This window comes from Camelus ferus, chromosome 32 (assembly GCF_009834535.1).
Source record: "Camelus ferus isolate YT-003-E chromosome 32, BCGSAC_Cfer_1.0, whole genome shotgun sequence".
Taxonomy (NCBI): domain Eukaryota; kingdom Metazoa; phylum Chordata; class Mammalia; order Artiodactyla; family Camelidae; genus Camelus; species Camelus ferus.
The window spans coordinates 20,520,800-20,545,860 of NC_045727.1; the positions used below are offsets into that span (position 1 = coordinate 20,520,800).

Consider the following 25,061-nt stretch of genomic DNA (forward strand, 5'->3'; position numbering starts at 1 on the left):
AAATACTGCAGCCATACCAGTAAACACAGGATGCCGCCGCCATCAAGTCATTGCTGCCACCACCCCCACAGTGAGAGGAGGGAACTCAGGATGGAGACCAGCAGGCAGCCCGGCCCCTGCAGCCACCCAGAGCACTGCCCTTGAGGGGACTCAGGATGGGAAAGCATACGGCACTGGCCCCGGACAGCTGAGGTGCAGGTCACAGGAGTGAATTCAGTGAGCCCAGACCTTTGCACCTTCCCACACACAGAAAAGCACAAGACTCCCTAACTTGGGATGCCTGGTTTTCTCTACTTAACAGTCATCTTTTGAAGTTCCGGCTACTTGGTCTTTGCTGTAAAACTCGTATATCCTGGCTCCTCCCCCGCCTCTTCAGAGCAGTCCCTCAGAGCGATCGGAGAGGCTGTCATCCCAGACTCGAGGGGTTCGAGGACTCAGAAATGTCCACTGAATAAAACTGTTAACTTTTAGGCTGTGCATTTATTTCCACTGACACTCTTTCTGGAGCGATTTGCTGCCCAGCGGCAGACTCCTCCACCTGCCAGCTTTTTCAGAGTTGGCCTCGGGAGAAGCGCGGCCTCTGCTGAGACTACTCCCTCTCCAGGGCAGCAATCTGCCTCTGGTGACTGGTGACTGAGGGTTCGATGGGCCTGACCATCCAGGCCAAACATGAGACACCCTCATGAGAAAAACTTGCTTCTGTGTCCCTGCGGGTCCAGCCACCATTCCCACAACCTACGGTGCAGGGTGACTTCTGCCTCCAACCAATCTTGCCTTTTTTATCCTTCACCACTTCATGCTGACCCTCGATAAACAGCCTGCACCCCAAACTTCATCGCAGTATCTGCTTCAAGACCCCACCTGACGACACAGCCTGACCCTCCTGTTAGCTGGGAGTCCTCGGGTTGTTGGAAACAAACACAACTGGAGCCCGCTGACGCAAACACAGGGGTTTATTAGAAGAGTATCTGGGCTGTCTCACAGCAGTAGTCCAACAATCACGGCAGAAGGGCAGCGATGGCTCTGGACATCAGACAAGAACCAGACCCTGGGGCTCCCTTGGCCCGGTCCTTGGCTTTGCTTCCACGGTGGCTTCCTTCTTCTCTCACCGCCGACTGTGCTTCTCCAGGTGGTTTCGAAACACAGCCACCTGCACCATTCGTGCTTAGGTTCTAAAGCCTCAGCTGCTAAAAATGTACAGACAAACAAGAGTCCCAGCTTCCCAGCTTTAGTGGGAAAGATAAAACACGCAACGGTTATCTCATCTGTGACAAAAAAGGGCAGGGTCACAGAGGCTGAGCAGGCATTACCAAGGGACAAGGGCATCTCAGTGGCAGCAGATTTGTAAAACGCTTAAGGGGAGATTGTAGGAATCTCAGGGAAAAGAAAGCCAAAAAAAAAACTGTGTAAGAGGAAAGATAAAGTGCTCAGAAACGATGGACAGGCATGAATTGTAATAAAAGTCCTCAATTACCATAACAATATTACACTCTCAGTCCACAGTACGGCAGTGTTCCCACACATGTGTAATCAGATTACACAGGGGTGTGTATTTAGAATTGTGTCTTTTAGCTGCTGTGTGTAAGTGTGGAAAATGGACTGAAAAAGGATGAAAGTAACAGGCAAAAAATGTGCACACAGCTGCAGGGGCCACGGCTGAGCTAGTTTATGAGCACTGAGGCCAGAACTAGGTGCTCAGTGTCTGAAAGCTCGTTGGCCCCAAGTCTGTAGACTAACAAACTCCCTGACACTGACAACCTGGACACACACTGCAGGACTGAAATGACCAAATGCCAGAGGTCTCAAGTGTAGAATCCAAAGGCCTCCTGATCTATCTTCTGCTACGTAACGCAGATATTGGCAGAGAAATCCAGTACTTCGTGGGCTCATCTCATCTCAGTGATGCTCTTGAAACCAAAACGTCAGGAACACATGGATCCATACAGACGTAGCTGTGTCAGGGGATATCAGAGTTAAATGCAAGGCAGTCCTGGCACAGGTCTCAAAATTCACAGATTGGACCTGCAAAACACCCACTGCTGAGTGAAAGGAATGCCACAGGGCCTGTCCTCTGCAGGACTGTCTCCGGGCCACAGGAAGAGCCTCGGTGTTGAAGGAGGAGGGATGGACGATGCTTCCTGCACCTGGTGTCCTCAAGTCCTCGATCTCAGCATCACTGAGTGTGAGTCAAGAGATCCTAAATAAATCTGGTCTAACTTTACACCGGCTTGCTTCTTGATATGGTAGGAATCAACGAGGGGGCGGTGGAGACACAGTTTTTGTGGCTACCAACATAGCGTAAAAACCAGCACTCAGGGTCTCCAGCTTCAGGGCCCTCGTGTGACCCTTCAGAAGACAGAGGTCCCAAGGAGCGCCACACAGCATACCTGGGCCCCACATTGGGTATTCGGATAAATGAAAACTCTGGGGCCGGCATCAGCCCTCCCTATGACTAACACCTGACCCCGAGGAAAGAATCTTTTGCTCTTGGGTATTCAATCAAGAGGTAAGCGCTGAAGTTTCATCATTTCGCGAAGGCAGTGCTGAGTCTAACTGCTTAATAGTCAATGGAATAATCTAGAACAGAGCTGAGCAAAATCAGGAAATTTTAAGACAACAGACCCCTGAGCTCAATCTAATGAATGAATCAATCTCTAATAAATCCATCTCTGGGACTAGGAAAGAGAACCAGGGCAGGTGGAAAGAAAAAAAATGGAAAAAACCACGGAGTAAAACAGCACACTGTGAATGTCTGTTCCTTTACAAAGGTCTGTTTCCTCCACCCAGTAAAGTGACTTTCAGGTATTAGAGAGAAAAGTAGGAAGTCCATAAATTTGAGTAGGAGTAATAATTTGGGAAATGAGTTTTTTTTTTAAGTTACCACGTGGAAAAACAGGATTAGCTGGCTGTTGAAATTCTGATGGAGTGGTTCATAAAATTACTCTCATTTACTTAAAGCCCCAACTTTTCAACAATGATGTTAACAATGGTAACTAAAGGAAAAAATATGGCTCAAATCAAAGGAGCAATACACCATAATGACAAAACTTGTGCGTAAGGGAGAGCCTGAGTCTTTCCAAGTTTGGAAATAAATGCTGTACTTGTCTAAATTTCACCATCATACAAAAAATACAGTTAACTTTGTCAAGCAACATTGTAGAGAGATCACTACAAAATTCCAGTTCTCAAAAAGCCAAGGAATGGTTCATGCATTTTCACAGGGAACCACACTTCCATAGTATCAACTGCACAATGTGAAGCTTCCTGTGTGGATGATGCAATAGCTGAAAGGCAGGTGAGACACAAATGTTTCAAATGATGAAACCATGAAAACCTTGTTTCTTAATAACTTGTCCCATAATCAGCGAAACATGCAGGAAGGCAAAATACACTTCCTTGAATACATCAAAAATATATTTCTCACCACAAAACTCTGTGTTGTACACTTTCTGAACAGTGACTCTTAAATACTTGATCTCTCCATTTAATTGTTTACAAGTTATTTTGCAAAAGACCAAAAGCGTTGGCAGCACAGAGTGCCCACGATACTGCATCACAGGACACGGAAACACGGGTCACCCAGCATGGGGATGCACACACCTGCTGCAGGAGGCGTCTCACTGCCAGAGGAAGGGCCCTGCACAGCACCACTGGCCTTGCGTCTGAGTGCCAAGCAGCACAATCCACACACCTCCTTCCTTGGCTCACGCTTCACTGCTGCTATTCTGCAGTTCTGCCCTTGAATACTATCCACCAGCTTTTCTGTGAACTGTTTCTCAGGCTCTGAGGATGCAGACTTTAATATAAAGCTGGCGTTTGTTACTACTGACCCTTTTATATGCTGACAAATCATAAGGAAAAGGAGGTGTGGCGATACTGGTCATGCTACTTACTGAGTTAGAAGACAAGCCACACTAGTTACCATTTTTACGGTATCATTAAATCAGAAAACACCAGCGGCACGTGGAGTCCGGACAGACTCAGAGTGATAAGGCATGTACATCCCATGCTCCCAATTAATTATAATGTGCGATTCCAAAACATGAATCACATTCTGTGGCACAGGAAAAGCTAGAGTTACACACCATTCTTACTTAGATGCTCCAATGATTCAATTTATTCACATATTTTTTTAAAACTTCATACTTCAGAGTGAACATTTGTCAACCATTTAGAACTGGGTGTTTGGGAACCCAGGTCTATAAAAAGTGCATGGCTTTCCATTATAGCATTATTTTTAGAAGCTTCTATTTCCAATGTCTTAAATGGTTAGGTCTAGCCACAGGATACAATATGGTGAGGTTGCATGCTGAAGACTGAACCACAGCATTGTCACTGAGTTTCATTCTTGATGGCATTTTCTTATGTACAATGAGCCATCATTTCTTGATGAAAATATTCTGTGTTGTAACTGCAGCATGAATGGAGTTTTCCTTAACTCACTGGAATGGGGTTTATTCCCAGCTAATGAGACCTGCTCTCTGGAAGATTTTCTGATACTCACAGTGTTCCTCTTTGCTGTCACTTTTTTACGGTATAAGGTCTGACTGTGGTTTGAAAGGTTTCTGAAACTCACTGCTTTTCACAGGATCATTCTGCTCTACGAATAATAAACACACTGATATGCTGAAAGCTCTCTCTACGTAACCTCACTCAGTGCTCCTATCCTACAGGAGCACTCAGACATGTGTGATGTGACTATTATCTGAGACATGAGGTAAGACCTCTGTCAACCCCTAGGGTTTCTTGGCTGTGTGAGTTCTCCGGTGATTGATGAGCTGTGACTTTTGGGAGAAGGCTTTCCCACATTCACTGCATTGGTAAGGCTTCTCTCCTGTGTGAATCCTCTGATGGTTAACAAGCTGGGACTTCTGAGAGAAGGCCTTCCGACATTCACTGCACCCATAGGGCTTCTCTCCCGTGTGCGTCCTCTGGTGTGGAATGAGGTGTGATTTCCGAGAGAAGGCTTTGCCACAGGCGCTGCACTCAAAGGGCTTCTCTCCTGTGTGTGTCCTCTGGTGATTGATGAGGCTTGACTTCTCCCTGAAGGCTTTCCCACATTCACAGCACACGTAAGGCTTTTCTCCTGTGTGAGTTCTCTGATGTCTGACTAGCTCTGATTTCTCAAAGAAAGCTTTCTGACAAAGACTGCACTCATAGGGTTTCTCTCCTGTGTGAATTCTCTGGTGGGTGTTGAGCTGTGACTTCTGGGAGAAGGCTTTTTCACAGTCCCTGCACTCATAAGGTTTTTCTCCCGTATGGGTTCTCTGATGAGTTGCAAGACTTGACTTCTCACCAAAGGCTTTCCCACATTCGGTGCATTCGTAGGGTCTCTCCCCTGTGTGAGTCCTTTGATGGGATATGAGGTGTGACTTCTGACAAAAGGCCTTCCCACACTCGCTGCACACATAGGGCTTTTCTCCTGTATGAATTCTCTGATGATTTGTGAGGCTTAATTTTTCACTGAAGGCTTTCCCACATGCACTGCATTCGTAGGGTTTTTCTCCTGTATGAGTTCTCTGATGTCTAACAAGCTGGGATTTCCTACTGAAGGCCTTCCCACACTTACTGCATACAAAGGGCTTCTCCCCCGTGTGCGTCATCTGGTGTGAAATGAGGTGTGACTTCTGGGAGAAGGCTTTCCCACACTGGATGCACCCGTGAGGCTTCTCTCCTGTATGGGTTCTCTGATGGTTAATGAGACTTGACCTCTCTCTGAAGGCTTTCCCACATTCACTGCACTCATAGGGTTTCTCTCCGGTGTGAATCGTCTGATGTCTAATGAGCTCGGACTTCTCAAAGAAGGCTTTTCGACAGTCGCTACATCCGTAGGGTTTTGTTCCCGTGTGGGTCCTGTGATGTGTCACAAGCTGTGACTTCCTGCTGAAGGCCTTCCCACACTCTCTGCACTCAAATGGTTTCTCCCCCGTGTGAATCCTCTGGTGGTTGATGAGATTTGACTTCTCACTGAAGGCCCTCCCACACTCACTGCACCCGTAGGGTTTCTCCCCCGTGTGTGTCCTCCAGTGTGAGATGAGGTGAGACTTCCGGGAGAAGGCCTTCCCACACTCGCCACACTCGTATGGCTTTTCCCCTGTGTGTGTCCTCTGATGGGAGGTGAGCTGTGACTTCTGGGAGAAGGCTTTCCCACACTGGCTGCAGTTGTAAGGTTTCTCTCCCGTGTGAGTTCTGTGATGTGTAATGAACTGTGACTTCTGGGGAAAGGTCTTGCCGCATTTACCACAGCCATAGGCTATCTCTCTTACATGTCTGCTCTGGTGTTTAATGAGACTGGATTTCTTACTGAAGCGTTTCCTACATTCACTGCATTCATAGAGCTTCTCTCCTAAACGATTTCTATGATAAATGATAATCTGTGACTTCCTATAACTAGCTTTATCACACTGACCACATTCATAGTATTTTAGCCAAGTGTCAGTTTCCTCAGGCTTGGTGGGGAGAAACAATTTACCCAGTACATTTAGGTCAGCTGGTTCCATTTTCCCATAATCTGCTTTTGGAATAAGTAAATCTACATGATGTTTTAAAATGAATCCATCTACGTCACCTTCATTGTTTGATTTCCTTAAAGGAATAAAGTTCATGCTCAGATTGAAGTGTTTTCCAAATGCATCACATTCATGATCTTGTTTCATATTTTTCAGCTCCTCTTGGTTATCCTTGTGCCAAGTCATATGACCATTTACTTGCAAAACTTGTTCTATGAAGAAAAAAATCCTGTGAATCCTTCTATAGTTGTGCTGACTGAATATAAAACCAGAAATGCTATTTGAGGGGAGGAATAACTTAAAGGCTTAGTTTCCTAGTCTCAAGTAAGTCCCAAGTACAGTATCTGTCCGCTAGGTAGTGAAAAAATGTACATGCTGTACACAGGAACCGGCAACAGTACATTAAGTTACCTTTGGTTGCCTTCAAATAACAGTTTATAAAATGGAGAGAATGTGAAAAATACATGAACAGCAATGAGGAACAAAGAAAGGAGGTTGCAGGAAGCACTGATGCAAAGTTCTGAGGAACTAACTCACTCGACACCCACCGAGTACAAACCACATTCCAGGTGGTGTGGGAAGGGCTGGAGTCACAAGACAACAAGCCCCCGCCATTACGAAAAGTACATTCCATGAGAAAAGTAACAAGTAGATAATGTGAAAACCAACACAAGTGTACACTGTGCTGAATACTAAGAAGAAAACCAACAGGTTTGACGAGAGTATATGGCAAAAACTACTTCCAGATTGAAGAATGAGAAATAGTTGTGTACTTCTTCCCATTCTCAAATCTCCTGAAAGTTTTATTTAAACTTATACATGTTCAACATGATTACCAAGAAACCCACACACTGCAAACCCATCATCTTTCAAATACTCTGTTCAGGCACAAAACTTTAAAATCCACGTGTTCTTTCGTGGAAATGCATTCTTAAACTATCCTGACAGCTCAACTGCAGTTTACTGCATGGCTCTATTTCACTTTCCTCACTAAATAAGCACTGATACCAGTGATATCAATGTTTTTTAAAGGTTTACTTTTCATTGATAATCTATACTTGGAACTTTTTCTGAGGTCACGCCTATAGGTACAAAAGACCATCAGTAATGTGAAACACTTTTTAAGGACTGAAATGTCAATAGAAGGCAAAAAAACTTGCAGGAAACCCACAGCTTGCTGTTGGCCATATGTATTTGGGAGGTAGAAGCAAGGAGATGGAGTTGATATGAAGGGGATTAGGAAAAGCAAACTAGCAAGAATTTATCACAACACTGTAAACTGTCTATACCTCAATTAAAAAAAAAAGTATAAATGTCAAAAAAAAAAAAAAAAGAATGAGCCCCAAGTTTGGAATCTGAGTGATTCAGGGCATTCCAGGGTTAATTACTGAGTTGGGAAGACTGAGGGAAAAGGAGATCTGGAGATTAAAATCAAGAGCCTGTAACAGACAGGGAGAGGGTGGGAAGGGATAAACTGAGAGTGCAAGATTTGCAGATACTGATTGGTATACAAAAAGTAGATAAATAAGTATATACTGTACAGCACAGGGAAATATATTCAATATCTTGTAGTAGCTTATGATGAAAAAATATGAAAATGAATATATGTATATTCATGTATGACTGAAGCATTGTGCTGTACACTAGAAACTGACACAACACTGTAAACCAACTATGCCTCAATTTAAAAAAAAGTCTATGACAGACATCAATTTTGAGACGTACATTATGAATTTGAATAAAGTGGCCTCAGGAAATGTGACAGCTGAAAATGGAGTACTTGAAAATTAAATTTATAATTGTGTATTACTTTAAATGTTGCATTATCCAACTAAGTACACATTTGGAAATTTTATCTACCTTCCCCCACATCTTTGCTCAAATTTTTCCCCTCTAGGAAAATGGGATTGCTCTGTATTTGGTCATCGTATATCCCAAATACCTCAACTTTATCACTTTTCTCTGCTATAGTTTAATCCATCTGATTATTTCAATGAAATATCTTTCTAACTGTTTTCTCTGCTTCCAATTACATTTTTCCCTCTATGGTCAGGTTGTACTTTTAAAATGTAAATCATGTAATTTTACATTTATTTAAAATTAGAGCATAGCTCAGTAGGAGTGTGTGCGCTTAGCATGCATGAGGTCCTGGGTTCAATTCCCAGAACTTCCATTAAAATAAATAAATGAGTAAACTAATTACCTCACCACACATACAAAAAATTTACTTTTATTTAAAATTACTTGAGCCAATCTGCACTCCTCCCGCCAGTTTACAAGCAGATCCATGATCCAGCTCCCGCACTCTCTGCAACCTCTGTCTGCCAGGCACCCTGACCTTCAGACACACAGGCTTTCCTCCCGCCTCTCCGTGTCACTGAGCCCCCTTCCTGACGTAATGCACTCATATCTGTCACTCCTTTGGGAAACATGTTCCCCCAGCTCTTCACACAGCCTGTTCACCTCAGTCTTCATGTCCAGGGTTGGCCTCTCCACGTAACTCTGTATGGACTGAATGTCTGTGCTCCCCCCAGATTCATGTGTTCAAATCCAAACCCCCAGGGTAGCTGCATTTGGAGATGGAATTTCCAAGGAAGGAAACAAGGTTAAATGAGATCATGAAGGCTGGGGCCCTGATCCAACAGATTAGTGTACTCACCAGTGACGCCAAGGAGGCCCCCTACCTGCACCCACGGGCAGGAATGAGGAAAGACCATGGGAAGACAAAGCCACAAGCCAACAAGGCGGCTGTCTAAGCCAGGAATACAACTCTCACTGGCACCTGAGCAGGCAGCACGTTCGTGTCTGGCTTCCAGCCTTCAGGGTTGTGAGAATGACTCTGCTGTTTAAACTGCCCAGTCTGTGATGCTTCGTTACAGCGCCTGAGTGGACTAACACTCCTACAGTACCACCTGGTTTACTTCTGCAATAGCCCCTTCAGGGTCTGGGTTTTCTCTTGGTCAGCTGCTAACCTGTTCCTGTTGATCCTCCCACTAGAAAGTAAGCATTACGTGGGCAGGAGTATCTAACTCTCACTACTGTAACCACAGCACCCAGCACAATGCCTGAGAAGTGTAAGGAATCAGCATATATTCAATTTCCTATGAACTGCACAAGCGGTCTGTGCAGAAGAGAGCTAGCACTGGGCCTAAGGCTGCTCTGCACAGACAGGCCTCCTGGCCAGGCTAGCCCACAGCTGGCATTTGGGAACTTGTGTTTGGGGAGTGTTTCCACCATTCCCTAAGTGACAAAACTGGCTCCCTGGGTCTCAACTGTGTACAAATAATATGGTCAGTGCTGAGTGCCTGGTCTCCTTCTGGGTGTATGAAGTGCTGGTGCAGGCAGAGGGCCTACGTGACCACCCCCAATATAAAACCCTGGGCAGAAACATCACATGTGTTACTGTATTCTGAGTGCACCAAGTGAGCTGTGTGGCCCTCCTAGAGTGAGCACAGGAAGCCTGCACACAGACTCCTCTAGACTCAGCTTGGGCCTTTCCCCTTGTGATGCAGCCGTGGGTCCCTGTTGTCACTGCAACAAACCTTAGACGTAAGTACACCTGGACCCTGAGTCTTTCTAGTGACTCTCTGAACACAGCAGAGGTCTCGAAGACCCCAACACACGGTCCTTCTCTGCGTAAATTCTGACAACGAACCCTGAACTGCAAAGTAATGCAACCTGAAGTGCTCAACGTTTAAATTTTGAAAAAAAAAAACCAAAAACTGGATGCAAACATCTCATCTTCTTAACTAAGTTCTATGCTTCTGGAAGGTATTTTCTAGGTCTCTTACTTTTCAATTATTTTTTGCAGTCCCTGAAGTGCTGGGTCTCAATTAATAAGGATGCAAAAATCACAAGAGATTTCTCAAATTACAATTCCACTCCTGGAATACCAAGTTTAAAAACCACACGTACATCACTCTACCGAACCAGTTTCTAGTTATGGGTCCATGACGCTCATTTTTGGGGGGAAAAAAAAGCCCACGTAATCAGACACACATCTGGCTAAAAACACCTGTGTAACAATGGCCTTGTGGAGAGATATTTATTGAATGGGTGTTAGGTGTCCCATAACTTAAGACATTAAATTATAAGCCTTTGTGTCTGTGTGTACAAACAAGGCTCAGGGACCAACAAATGAAAAATTATTCCATACACTGCAGTGGGGTCTGGAATGGGACTTGGGAAGAAGGTGAGGAAAGTGTAGGCTGGAGCAGACAGGAAACATTTCATGGATAGGAGTGCAGTGAAGACAGAGTTTGTGCAGAAAGGATTAGTTTCTAGACAGAGACAGCACCACACAATCAAAAGGTCAGACACAGAAAACAAATATTATGTTTCTGAAAACACTGAGAAATGCTCAAATGGAGCTGACCACAAATCTAGGGGAAGGGAGAACCAGCTGGACAGGCCACACAGGCTCACACTGTCAAGTCCCTGAAGAAGAGGTCCAGCCTATTGCCTCACCTCCACCTTCAGCTACTTGCAGAGGACACTGCCACTTGGGCCAGTGGTGGGGGCCACCCTGGTACCCACATCTCTCCACTGAGACCTTCCTTGGGCTGCAAGTGCATGCCCCAGGGCTGTGTGCAGGGCCGCTGGACAATCTGGAGCCCTGGTGTCCCCAGTAGCAAAGCTCAATCGCTGAGGGGGGAGGGGGACATCGCTTTCTGGTCTTGGGAGGGCTCCTGGCAGCACTGAGCACCAGCCTGTGGCAGCAAAGCCGCACACCCTTCATGGCACCCCCCCCCCGCCCCATCCCACATCCCTTCCCCCCACTGCACAGCGGGGATCACACCCCCATTAACTTCTCGCACTCAGATCAGTATCTCAGGGTCTGCTTTCGAGGGAACCTGCAGTCAGTCCCTGCCACGCAGCAAGTAAGCGGGGGGGGGGGGTTCAGTGGGTCTGCGTGGTGCTGGACCTGTCAGAACTCAACACGGTGGTGGGGGGAGAAAACGCACAGAAGAAGAGAACCTGGACCTACCCAGCAACTTGGGAAATTTAGGAAGCGGACATCACAGGCCTAGTTTTAAGTGGGAGTTGAGAAGTCTCTAAAAAGGTGTCTTCCAAAGGGCAAAAAACTTAAATAATTAGAGCAAAATGGTAGAACGAGTTCAATGTACTCCATGGTGTCTAACCCACAGAAACAGCACACCAGAACCTAATTTAAAAAGGGAAGAAATGGGGGGAGGGTATAGCTCAGTGGTAGAGCACATGCTTAGCATGCATGGGGTCCTGGGTTCAATCCCCAGTACCTCCATTAAATAAATAAATTAGCCTAATCACGCACCCCCACAAAACAAAACAAAACAAAACAAAAACCAAAAGGGAAGAAATGGACAAAGGGTTTGGGAGGGATGATGACTGCATTTTCTGGCATGAGACTGAACTCTGCAGGGCAGGTTTCGGCACGTTCAGAGACACCCAAAGTGGGGGAAAATAAAAACCCGCCATGCAGGCACAGGGGTCTCCAACTGCAGGGGAGGGGAGGGCCGGGGAGGTGAGCCAGGCCTGGGGATGGAACACCTAACAGGAAGTCAGAGTCCAGATGTGACAGCCAGGGCATAAACACCATCAGGGCCCCGAGCCTCTGAAAATGTTTCACCTGGAGCTGCGAGCACAGCTGCCCCGTGCGAAAGTGCTTCACCCGAGCGGCCCACGCCGGCTGCTGCGCACCATCACCACGGGTCCTAGAGATTCTGAAAAGAGCTCAGGCACGTGTCAAAGACGCCGACAGCCCGCCCCCGCCCCGCGCCAAGCAGCTGCACCTGACCCCGGTGGCCGGGTTCTCACACTCACCCACGGCATCTGTCCTCGGCGCTCCTCCGTCTCCTACCCACGGCTCTTCCCCCCGCTCCAGCTTGAGGATGACACCAGGCTTTGTCACTCTGTACCCTGTTCAGGAAAATCGCAAAGGCCTTTAGGGCCACTGAAGAATGAGCAGGGTCTGGAATGAGTGGACCCAGTGAAGCCACCCACCCAACTGTGTATCAACAGAGTAAACGATTCTCAACAGAATGAGGATCTTCCCGTGGCTAACAAGGTCTAAGAATCTTTCACTTCTGTTATTCAAGCCCAAAACCACAGACACTTCCGAGGCTCCATCCAGCCTGCCTGGTTCAAATGCAGGCTCCTTCAATTACTAGCGGTCAGTCCTCAGGAAAGTTACTTAAGCCCTCTTTGCCTCAATTTCCTCGTTAGGAAAAAAAAAAAAGGAGAGTCATCATCCCTGCCACACAGGGCTGCTCTGACAAGCACGCGCGGCAGCACACGGGGACCACAGCAAGTTACGGGCCAGAGGTGCCACCACTCCCACCGGTCCTATCAGTTTCAGGGGCTGCACAACGAAATGAAGGCTTCGTTAGCAGTAAGTGAGAGCCAAGCACCTTCCCTGGTGTCCCAGCCCAAGGAACTCTGATCTCCTACATTTTGGTCCAGAATCATTCAGAATACTGGAAGCTCTCCACAACTAAAGAGAGAAAAAGCCAGGTCCTGGGCACAACACGAGGCCCTCTGCGCAGCTTTCCTTACCCAGCGACACCAAGCTGCTGTAGTTCTCCAACATGACATCCCTGTACAAGTCCTTCTGATTGGGCTCCAGCAGCTGCCATTCCTTCTGGGTGAAGTCCACAGATAAGTCTTCAAAGGCAAACGAGTTCTGTAAGACACAAGCCTGGGGATCAGGCGCAGGCGTCAGGACAGGAGGTGGGATGGCAGGCTCGCGGGGGAGGGGTCAGGCGCAGCTGCTCAGGGGGTCGGCGTTCAGAAGGAAACCTGAAAGACGGTCCAGAGAAAGTATCCATTTTGAGCAAACAAGAGAGAAAGACTTAAAAATGGACAAAGCTCAGGTCACTGCTGGACAGAGTAAATCCGTGTCATGGGAGTCCCAGAAAGAGAAAAGAAAAAGCATGGTGAAAAAAAAGTTTCAAGAAATGACAGCTGAGTGCTCCCCTAAATTTAGCAAAAGATACAAGCCTACAGATTCAAGAAGTTCAGTGAACCCACAACTGGACAAACACAAAGAAATCCATGACCGGTCGCATCATAATCAAATTGCTACAAAAAGAAAAGTCACATCACTTCCAGGGAACAGTGATTCAAATGACTGCAAATGACTTGTTGAAAAGCGCAGAAGGAAGTGCTGAAGGAAGACCCTGTTGACCCAGAATTCTGTGGCCAGCTTAAATATTCATCAGGAGTAAGTGTGAGATAAGGTATTTCTTTACAAAGAAAAACTAAGAATGTAAGGGCAGCAGACTTATTTTAAAAAAATAAGCAGAATATTTGAATACATTTTAATAGAGAAGATAGAGACATGGCTAATAAGTACATGAAACGATGATCAACCTCATTACTTCTTAAGGGAATGCACACTGAAACCACAATGAGACACCACTTCACAGTCACTGGGATGACTGATCAGAAAGACAGACAAAAGAAGATTATACTGTGTAGCACAGGGAAATATATACAAGATCTTGTGGTAGCTCACAGCGAAAAATATGTGACAATGAATATATGTATGTTCATGTGTAACTGAAAAATTGTACTCTACACTGGAAATTGACACAACTGTGTAAACTGACTATAACTCAAAAAAAAAATGTTAAAAAAAAAAAAAGACAGTAACAAGCGTTGGGAAGGACGTGGAGAAACTGGAACTTCATGCTGGTAGCAATAAAAAATGACACTGGAACTGTGGCAGTTTCTTAAAAAGTTCAATATAATTTTACTTTTACGTACATACCCAACAGAAATGAAAACACAGGCTCATACAAAAACTTGTACCCAGCTGTTCATATTAACGTTACTTTTAACGCCAAAAAGTAGAAATAATCCAAATGTCCATTAAGTAGTGAATGGATAAATAAAAAGTCACATATCCATACAATGGAACACTCTTTTACAATAAAAACTTCTAACCTAATACATAGATGGACCTCAAAAACACTATGCTAATTGAAAGAAGCTAGACACACAAGATGACACATTTACAGAAAGCCATCTGTGTGACACATACAAGCAGGAAACCCATACAGAGAGCAAGCAAATTCGTGGCTGCCTCAGACTGGGGGTGGGAGAGGGGCTGACTGCAAATGTCACAAAGACTCTCTTGGGGTGACGGAAACTTTCTAAGACTGGACAGTGATGATGGCCTTCTAAAACTGGATTTACACAACATAAAGTTACTGGGGAAAAAAAAATCACTGGATTGCACACTTAAAATAGGTAGATCCTACTGAGGTTGTATTGCAATAAAACTGTTAAAAAGAAAATGTAACAATACATTTATGCCAACATATTTGACAACTTAGATGAAATGGATTTATTTCTTCAAAAACAATGTACTCAAAAGTGACACAAGAAAAAAGAAAGTCTGAATTAGTCATAAGTCTTAAAGGAACTGACCCCCAGAATTTAAAACCTTCCTTCAAAGAAAACTCAAGGTCTAGATGATTTCAGAGGTGAATTCTTTCCAATGTTTAAGGAATAAATAAAACGACCTCACATAAATTATTTCAGAGAACAAAGAAAGAGTGCAGACTACTCAACTCATTTTATAAGGCCAGCAGAGCTCAGATCTCAAATCAGACAAGAACGCAAGAGGAGAACATTATAGGCAAGTAACTCTTACAGAATCAAAATTCCTAACAAAATATTAGCAAATCGAATCTAGCCATGCATAAAAGGCATAATATGGCCTGATCAAATGAGGTTTCCTTCAGTAGTGCACCATACTCATTCAGACATCATTAAGTCATACTAACAGAATAAAGGAGAAAAAACATTACCACTTCAACAGATGCAGGAAAGGCGTGTGAGGAAAAGCTGTTCATCGTGAAGTATTATCAACAAGCCAGAAACAGAAGGAAATCTAATCTGATAATCACAACCTACAAAATATCGACAGCTAGCGTCATACTTAATGTTAAAACACTAAATACTTGCTCTCTGAGGACCAGAATGTGGTCCAGCAGAATTCTCTATGACTGAAACTTTCCACATCTGCACCATCTAATACAGTAGCCACTGGCCACCAGCATCCACCGAATGCTTCACAGGTGACTAGCAACTGACTTTTTAATTTTAATTAATTTAAACAGTACGTGTAGCTAACGGCGACCTGCTGTATAATAAAGACAGTCAGTTCTTTGTCCCAGGATCCTGGGATAGAGCGTCTAAAGCCTTGGAATCTCCCCAGGGACTGGCACTTCCTTTGTTATTGGTGGTGGCCCCCCACCCCCTAGTTTGATGAGAGGCCATGTGATTAGAGAGTTGGGGCTTCGAGCCAGAGGCTATCAGTGCAACCTCCAGGGAGGGGAGCCAGCTGGAGAATGAGTTCAGGCCCCATGGCCAGTGATTTTACCATTCGCACCAACACAATGAACACCCAGTAGGAACCCTGGATACTGCTGCCTCGGGTAGCTTCCTGCTTGGTAAAGGCAGACAGATGCCAGGAGGGGGTGAGTCCCAACTCCATGGGGAAAGGGCGCAGACCTCCACATGTGGGACCCCCAGACCTCACCCTGCGTCTCTCCATCTGGCTAGTCCCAGCTTGTGTCCTTTACAATAAAACCGTAGGCTTTAGGTACAGCACTTTCCTGAGTCATGTGAACTGTTCCCACAAACCTGAGAGGGGTCATGGGAAGCCCCCAAATCTGCAGCCAGTGGGTCAGAAGTGCAGGTGGCCTGGGGGCTCCCAAACTTATGGCTGGCAAGTGAAATGAAGGCACCCTTGTGGGGGACTGCACCCCCAAGCTGCAGAGGCTGTGCTGACTCCAGGCGGCTGGAGTCAGGGGTGAGAGTAGCTGTAATGTGCTATGCAGTGGACAGTGACCGCCTAGGGAAAGGCAGGGGTGTTCCTAATGCCACTTCTGTCCACCAGGTACTGCGGGGTCAGGACTGACCAGGAGGCCAGTACAATAAAATGCAAGGACAAAGTGTAAATGCTGAAAGGAAGACGTAAAACTGTCACAGATGGGATGACTGCCTAAACAACAACCAAACAACCCTAAAAACACTTAGAATTAGTTAACAATGGATATCCTTCAAGACCACACCAAAACTAATCAACTGGTCTCACACAGATGAGCTGCCACGTAGAATCTTCAATTTTATTAATGAACCTCTCACATTCTGTTATATTAAAATCTACCATTTTATCTGGCCCTTTAAATGTATCATTTACTCATTAATGACTTTATAAATCATGCAACGGTCATGTGGAAAACACTGGCCCTGAGTTTCAATCTTCTCACAAAAAAATGGCTTTACCAGTTAATTGTCAATATTTAACACAGAAATCATTCCAATTTTACTAAACCCTTACAGAATACGGAAGCAAGAACATAACTCTAAACTTTCTGATTCTAGCATGACCTTGATAACAAAACCCAATAAGGATACTGCAGGGGAAGAGCAAAGGCCAACTTACACCTGAACACTGATGTAAAAATCCTAAACAAAGTCACCAAACTCCTACACTGAGCAGTATATAAAAGAGAAAATACATCAAGACTGGAGTTTAAGCTGGAGTTTATCCCAAAACTTCAAGGCTGACTTAACAGTTTTTAAAAAAACAATGATAGTCACTACCTTAACAGATTAAGAAAAAGCATATAATCACTTCAATATCTGTAAATGGAAGAATGTATATTGCAAAGAACTACAGATAACAGAAAAATCTAGCACAGTTTTTAAAAAGCATGTTAAAACTTTTCAAAAAGGACTAGATTTCCCAAGGAAGAAGTAACAGTATGAAAAATAAGAAGATGAAACAAAGAACAAAATGAACACACCAAAATTGAAGAATAATCAGTATTTATCTGTTGTAGAAAGTTTTAGCAAACTAGGAAGTCAGTGGAATTTTTTTCTCCTAAAAAAAAAAAAAAGCATGACTGATATTTTTCTGAACATGGAAAAATCTAACCAAATCTAAAGAAAAATTATTAGAATAAGTAAATGGGCTTAAGAAGTTCCTGGCTACCAAGACAATATACAAAAAATCTGGTATAGTTCTGTGTTTTGGCAACAAAAACTTTTAAAATTAGTAACTAACTTGTAAGATAATAACTAAGTTTTATAACATTAACTGAAGGTCTGGGGCAGAAAATGTACAAAGTGAGCCTTGATCTACCTTGTCATGCTAGTAAGCAGCATTCTAGTTAAAAATAAGGAAGAAATGTTAGCAGGAGGATGCCAGCATTTTGCAGTCCCTAATGAAACAGTCCACCTGGGCAGGAGTCACATAAAGCTGTCAGCAAGACAGACAAGCAGACCGTATGCACATCCCAAGAGAAGCATGTGCCATGACCTCTGAAGCATTCCTGCCAAAGTCAACCCTGGATCTGACCAAGCCTGCAGAGCAGATCTGTCCCATGGAACTTTCTGGATGATGGGAATGCTCTTTATCTGTGCTGCCCGATTCGTGGCTGCCCAACCTGTGGCTGCCAAGCCCTTGCACGCTGGCCTCTGTGACTGAGGGATTTACTTTAATTAACTTGGATGTGGTGGGGCTTCGACACTGGACAGCCCAGCCCTGCAGCTGCCGATTCATAAGAAGTGGGTGACGGACAGGTTAACACTGCAGGGGTGTGGTTAGCAAAATGACGACACAACCCACTGCAGCATCTATGCAAAGGCTTCAGACAGTGGAAACTACAGATAAATGGCCTGGTTTCTTCAACAAGTACCTGGCGAGAGAAAACTAGAAAGCGCCAACGGATTAAGAGACAGCTCAATCAACTGCACCGTATGAACTGTACTGAGATTCTGATTCAAACAAACTACAAACAACTTACAAATCTATGAGAACTGGAAATTGGATACTGCCTGGATTCAGTGATATTAAGAAGCTACCTTAATGGGAGAGAAGTCTGCAACTGCGATGAGTCTACAAACAAAACGTTAAGTGACAGAAGCAAAACACAAGACAGCACACAACAGCAGACAGAAGCAAACTGCGGGGTTCAAGAGTGAAGACCACAGAGGAGTGAAGTTAGAAAGAAGAGCAGGAAGGGTTCTAAAAGTCGGGGTCCTGGCCCCCTCTGTCGGGGGAGACGCCGTGATCGGGACAGGGCACAGGCGGGCCTTATCTGGGCTGGGAATGCTCTGGTTCTTGAAACGATACTGTGGTTTCAGGATGTTCATTTGATGATACGTTAAGCTGCATTTCTACATTTTATGAACTTTTCTGCTTGTGGATTCTGCTTCACAATCAAAGAGGTCAACAAATAAATTTAATTATGGGGACTGAGTTCTGCTCTGGCATCTTCCCCTTGGGTCACACACAGGGGAAAACCATGAAAAATGGCTACAACCATAACTGTGTATTTATTACAGCATTTCTCTTTAGAGACGCCCACTTATTTATTTAAAGGCTTCATCAAGGAATGGCCAACAAATACTCACTTTCTATGAAAAATCAGTTTGCTTTTTCATTTGGCTAAAGCAACTCATATGAACATACTTATTGATTACACCTGCCAAAAATTTGAGACCCTAGTTTACAGCTCAAATTCAATAATTATGCAGGACACTATGGCTTAGAAAAATCCAAACTCTAAGACCTTCTCATGCTCGCTTCGGCAGCACTTATACTAAAATTGGAATGATACAGAGACGATTAGCATGGCCCCTGCACAGGGATGACATGCAGATTTGTGAAGTGTTCCATATAAAAAGATATAAAAAATTTCTTCTGTATAGCACAGGGACTATATTCAATATCTTATAATAACCTTTAATGAAAAAGATTATGCAAATGAATATATGTATGTATATGCATCACTGAGACATTATGCAGTTCACCAGAAATTGACACATGATAATTGACTATATTTCAATTAAAAAAAACTCCTCAAGGCCCTATAGTTAATATACCACTGCTTCAGTTTTGTCCCAACCTGGATCTTCCATTATTTTCCCCTGATTTCTCAACCACTTACTCCTTTCTTTTTCACTAGAAGACTAACATGCCTCTTCTAATCCCCCGGGAAAATAATGAAGAATAAACCCCAACTCACTGGTAACGTGGTCATTTCAGCTGCCTGTTCGAGAAGGTTAGCAAGTCCGAGATGTGTTCTATCCTGTGTCCTCTCTTCTGCCCCGGAGCCCTCGTGCAAGGTCTTGGCAAGGTATTCTACAGCAAGAATGAGTTCCTGACTCCAGGAAATCCTTTCTCGTCTCACAGGAGCAGGCTTATTGTGGGGAACCAGGATCTGCAGGCTGAGGAACAAACAGACTTCAACTGGTATATTCACAATGAGCCTAGAATCTTTTCTCTTGCTAAGAACTAGGAGTTCATGATCATCCGAGGCTGGAGCGTGTTTTCTATATGACAGAAACAGGGCAGCCAGGGACAGAAGTAATATAGCATAAAAGAACAGCAGAAGCACACAGATAAAGAAGAACCAGATGTAAGTAATTCAGAGATCCAGACAATGGTCACTGTGCACAATGAAGCATAAATCAATTGACAGGGTGCTTGAAGGACAAGGTACCTCCATTTTAAGCAGATGGAATTTTGAAAAGCTTTTGTGATTTGTAGTAAAACAGACTGGGGTTCAATCAACATTTTCCCTTTACTGGCTATGTGACATCGGGCAAAAACAAACAAACTTAATCTTTCTGAGCCTTAGTTTCCTATTAAAATCTTCTATAACTTTCCTAATTTATGTCTGCCAATTCTATTCACTTTCTGAAGGAAGTATCTTAAACTCTCTCAGTGTGATCATAGATTGCTCAGTTTTTCCTTGCAATTCTGTTGATGTTTGGATTATATGTTTAAGGTTATGTTATTTGATGCTCTATCACTGAGCTATACCCTCCCCCCACCCTAATGAAAATTTTTGAACAAAATTTAAGTATCTGGTCACATTTCAAAATAGTTTTTTGGGGAGAAGGTATAGCTCATCAGTAGAGGGTTGTTTAGCACACAGGCAGGTCCTGTGCTCAATCCCCAGTACCTCCATTAAAATAAATAAACCAACCGACCAACCAACCAATCAACCTAATTACATCCTCCCCCACAAATTTTTTTAAAAATAGTTTTTGTTTTCTTCTCACTATGCAAACCATCTTTCCAGATCAATAAACATAGTTCTGTAAGATCAACAGCTTTCTTATTTAAACCAATAAAAAGGTAGAAAGTAAAATCTACCCATAACAGGAAAAAACACATAAAACATATAAAAATATCCTCGACAAGAAACCTGTAAGATCTATCTGAAACAAACTATAAACACCAATAGGGATTATGAAAATAGACTTCACACATGTACAGTTTGGGCTTGTTCTGGGATAGGAAGGCTTCACGTAAGAAAGACAACTTAGCCCTAATGATTCACGTCTTTAGTCAACTCCAATCACAATCTCAGGAAGTTTTTCTTTAACAAGCGACTCTAAAGTTCACTTGGAAGAAAAAAGGTTCAGGAACAGCTTGGACACTTTTGGAAATACAAAATAATGAATGTAAACAGGCCCATGTAATATTAACATATATTATAAAGTTATAAGAATCAAAAAAGTATTTGGCACTGGCTCCAGAAAAGATACACAGATAAAGATAAATAAAGCATAATGGTCCAAATATTTTAAAATTTAAGGTGCCATAAATGTGGCATTTCAAAGCCAAAGTAAAACCACATTACCTGATGAACGGGAGCAGTGATTAACACTTAAAAGAAAGGGGGTTAACTACCTCACACATTACAACAAACTACAGTGAACCCTTGGACAACTTGGGGGCTAGGGACGCCAACTCCCCACCTCCACGCTGCGCATAAGAATATCCTCGTATCATTTTAGTCTGTCCTCCATATCTGCAGATTTGACCAACTTCCCTCTGATCGCGTAGTATTTATTGAAAAAACTCTGCATGTAAGTGGACCAATGCAGTTCAAAGCCTATTGTTTGAGGGTCAACTGTACTTCCAGATGGATTAGAATTTAGAATAATAGAAACCACGACAGTGCCTAAAGAAAACCCAAGTGAATATCTGTGTAATTTGGAGGAAGATTTCCCTATACATGACACAAATGCAAAAACCATGTAATTTTATGTAAAGTCAATGAATGTAAAATTTAAGATTTTACATTTAAAAATGTAAAAACCTGTTTGGTGTTAAATAATCAATCATAAACACACACACACACACACACACACACACACACTCCAAGAGCAGGAAAATATACCTACAATAAAAATGTCATTTCCTCTGCATTACACTTTCATTTCACCTTACATAATAAAAACTTCAACATTCTCATGAATAAAACTACACTGACATTCAAACCATTTCCTTAAGCAGACAGCCAAATTCACAATGTGATTTAAAACTTTCCTTTGTAGGGGGAGGGTATATCTCAGTGGCAGACCACATGCTTAGCATGCAGGAGGTCCTGACTTCGAGCCCCCGTACCTCTGTTAAAAAAATAATAATAATAAATACATAAATAAACCTAACTACCCCCTAAAATTTTTTTTTTTAATTTCCTTTGTAATTTTGTCAAAAACTACTTGTGGAGTATAGCTGCATTTCAGTGGAGACTTATCAACAGCAGAGACATGTCGAAATGAGGAAGAGTTGGCAGAGAACACACAGAGTCGAGCATTTCAGGTGGACCAAGTGTGATAAGCCATCAGTGTGGTAGTTGTAAAATCTTTCTGACATTTGTTACTCTGAACATACAGACTCGACCTTACTTTACTCTGATTTAGACAAATGTTTTTGCAAGTTGGCTCTTGAGGGAGAAGTCACCCCTTGAATGCTCTGTTGCATGACTCCTGGGTGTCCCTTGAGCAGATGAAGCCTAAGCCCCTCCCTGTACAGTGCGGCCCATTTTAACCTCATGGTGTGTCTTTACCGGGGCAGTTTCCAGCACAGCGCTGAACTCTCCCTGTGAGCGCTCACATTTGTTTTCAGAAGGAAGGACCATCTTCATCATCATCGGGTAGTTCCACTCAGCATCAGGTTCTGCGAGATTTCAAGGGAAAGGTGAAAGCAACGTTTACTTCCACTTACTGCGTGCCGGAAATCCTCTACAGCATACTGTCTTTCTGATGCATTCAGCGCTCATTGCTGAGGCAACACACGCAGAAGTGGCAGGTCTGGACCACTGGTGCCACACAGTCCACCCCAGAGCCGTGGCCACAGCCCCTCCAAGCAGAGGAGGGAGGATGAGGAGCTAAGGCCTCGGGAGTCCCTGTTTACATCTCTGGTTCAAGCATGATACAGTTTCCCATCCAGAAATGAGGGCACCAGGGCCCAAGAAGGACAAAAACGAGAGAAAGATAAATTCTCAGGGGCCAGTTGAAAAAAAACTCCCCCGATTGTACATCCCACTTGGGACAAAATATTTCAGCTTAACGTATTTGTGATATATTGTAATGGCTTTAAGCAGGACATGTGGCATATTCCCAATTTTGTTTTTTAAAGGCAATAAATATGTATTAAAAACATACACATAACTACTGACTAAAAGAAAAGCACGAAATGTTAGCAGTGACTATTTCCTGTCGAAGGGCTCATGAACGACTTTCATTTGAAAAGATGATACTCTAAACGGACCACAGCGTAAATGTTAAAATACAACATATTTTAAACCCAAGAGAACAGGCAAGCGGAGCATTGTCAGTCCAGCATCATGTGGTTGAAACAAATTAAACAGCCAATAATAATTAAAATAAAGCAAATAACGGATGTTTTAATGACAGCAAAAGTCATCAGAGCTAGGGGGGAAAGGGATCATTTCTTTCCATTCCCTCCTTTTTAGGATGACAAGCGTGAGACCAGAAATCGTGAGTGACTGTTCCAAGGGCAGAGGTGGATCAGAGTCGGAGACAAGGGCCCCACCGCGCCAGCCGCGGGCACAAGTTGTCCAGGGTTTTTGTTTCTTAGGAGACAAGCCCTGGGAGGGAGAGTTGGGGAGCATACTGGTAAGGGGGAAGCCGGAGGACCAGGCTGGGGAGCAACCACAAGCCCCGCGGACACTCCCCGGCCGACGCCCCGCGCGACCAGCCCCGCGTCCGGCCCCGCAGCCGCACCCGCCGGGCTCGCGGCCGGAGACCCGCGGGGACACACGTGCGGAGCCACCGCCTCAGAAAGCGCGTCTGGAAGGAAACGACCGGCGCGTGAGAGCCGGGGCCGTGGCGCGCCGCCTCCCCGACACCCGGACGCCGTCAGGGCGCGTCGGCCGCCGCCCCGCACCCCACCGCGGACGCCCACGGGGGCCCCAACGCCACCCCAGGCCCTCCCCGCAGCTCCGCCGCCCGCCCCCCGGGAACCCGGCCCCGAACCTGCAGAGTCCGCACGGCACCCCCAGACCTCGGACGACGGACGCGCGGGGCCGGGGCCACGGGACCGCCCCGGCCCGGCCCGGCGCGATGCAGGCGGCTCCGCGGGTTCCTGACAGGCCGGAGCCGGACTCCGAGACAGCGCGCGCGCGCGCGCACGCGCACACAGGCCTCGCGCGCGGCGGCGAAGGACAAAGAAGGGGCGCGACCGCCCCGCTTCCTGGGGCCGCGCGCGCGCGAGGAGGGCGCTGCCGAACTCCACTTCCCAGGAGGCTCCGCGGCACGCGGCGTGTGGGTCGCAGGTCCCCAGGGGGCGGGGGCGACCGCGGGCGCGAGCGGCGGGCACGCGCGTGGGGGGACGGCGCGGGTGAGGGCTTCCGGGACCCCGGGATGCGGGTCAGACACGTAGATGGGCGGTGGCTGGGGATGGACAGACGGACAGGCAGACCGACAGAGATGATAGATACGATAGACAACCGCTCAAGAATTCAACCGAGGGAAAAAAAATTAACACTTGTTGGACAGTAGATAGGCAAAGCAGAAAACAAGTGAAGCTAGTCCATAATTCAGATGCTGTGGGGGAAGTTATGAATAAGTCACTATCCCGACTTCTCAAGAAAGACAATGAAGGGCAGGATGAAAAAAGAGGACCACAGACACGTGGGAAATTGAATGAGAATCCTCTCTGTGCTAATAAATGCAAAATTCTTTGTGACACAAATGATTCCCAAGGAATAGTGTCAAGTTTGACCCAAGAAGCGGGAAAACCTAAACATGGGTAAAAGCGAAGACAATATTAGAAATTATTTGTCAAAAATCATCAATCGTTGAGTTTCCAGTGGATTCTTTCGAACATCCAGTGATCAGAGAATTCTTAATTAAATAGCTTCAGAGGAATTAAATAGAAAGTTTTCTATTTATTAAATAGCATAGAGGCACCAAAATCGATAAGTGTATAATTTGAAAAGGAAGCTCAGACAAAACTTGATTAGTTGCTGCCCATTCAAAAATACTGAAAAATTACCCATAGAGAGAAGCTGGCAATATTTTTGTGGAAGTAAAAATACATTTGTAGACTAGAAACCAAGTGGACTCTATTCTGGAAATATAAGGACAATCAGGATATACAATAGTATAAATAAATAAGTCAAGGGGAAAATAGAATTATCTCAATAAGATGAAAGAAAATTTTAAACTGAAAAATACATTCTAGGTTTTAAAAATAATTAGAAAAAGTTGTTTCCTAATTTAATA

The 25,061-nt window shown here is 44.6% G+C and overlaps 1 protein-coding gene and 1 non-coding gene across 6 annotated transcripts; one reads left to right on the top strand and one right to left on the bottom strand.

The window, feature by feature from the left end:
- Positions 1-935: 935 nt before the first annotated feature.
- ZNF84 (zinc finger protein 84) lies at positions 936-24,038 on the bottom strand. Of its 5 annotated transcripts, none has more exons than XM_032472147.1 (6): positions 23,811-24,038; positions 22,426-22,488; positions 19,538-19,739; positions 13,044-13,185; positions 12,312-12,407; positions 936-6,721 (listed from the first exon to the last, which is right to left on the bottom strand). In XM_032472147.1, the coding sequence occupies exons 3-6, from the start codon at positions 19,550-19,552 to the stop codon at positions 4,737-4,739; spliced, it is 2,238 nt and encodes a 745-aa protein (XP_032328038.1). In that variant the 5' UTR covers positions 19,553-19,739; positions 22,426-22,488; positions 23,811-24,038; the 3' UTR covers positions 936-4,736. The 5 variants fall into 5 exon arrangements, with proteins under 5 accessions (XP_032328038.1, XP_032328037.1, XP_032328039.1 ...); XM_032472146.1 differs by having other exon boundaries at positions 22,379-22,488; XM_032472148.1 differs by having other exon boundaries at positions 13,044-13,170; positions 22,379-22,488; positions 23,811-24,036.
- Positions 19,088-19,194, top strand: LOC116661026. Its single transcript, XR_004316793.1, has one exon. It is a non-coding gene; the product is annotated as a U6 spliceosomal RNA (small nuclear RNA).
- Positions 24,039-25,061: the final 1,023 nt, after the last annotated feature.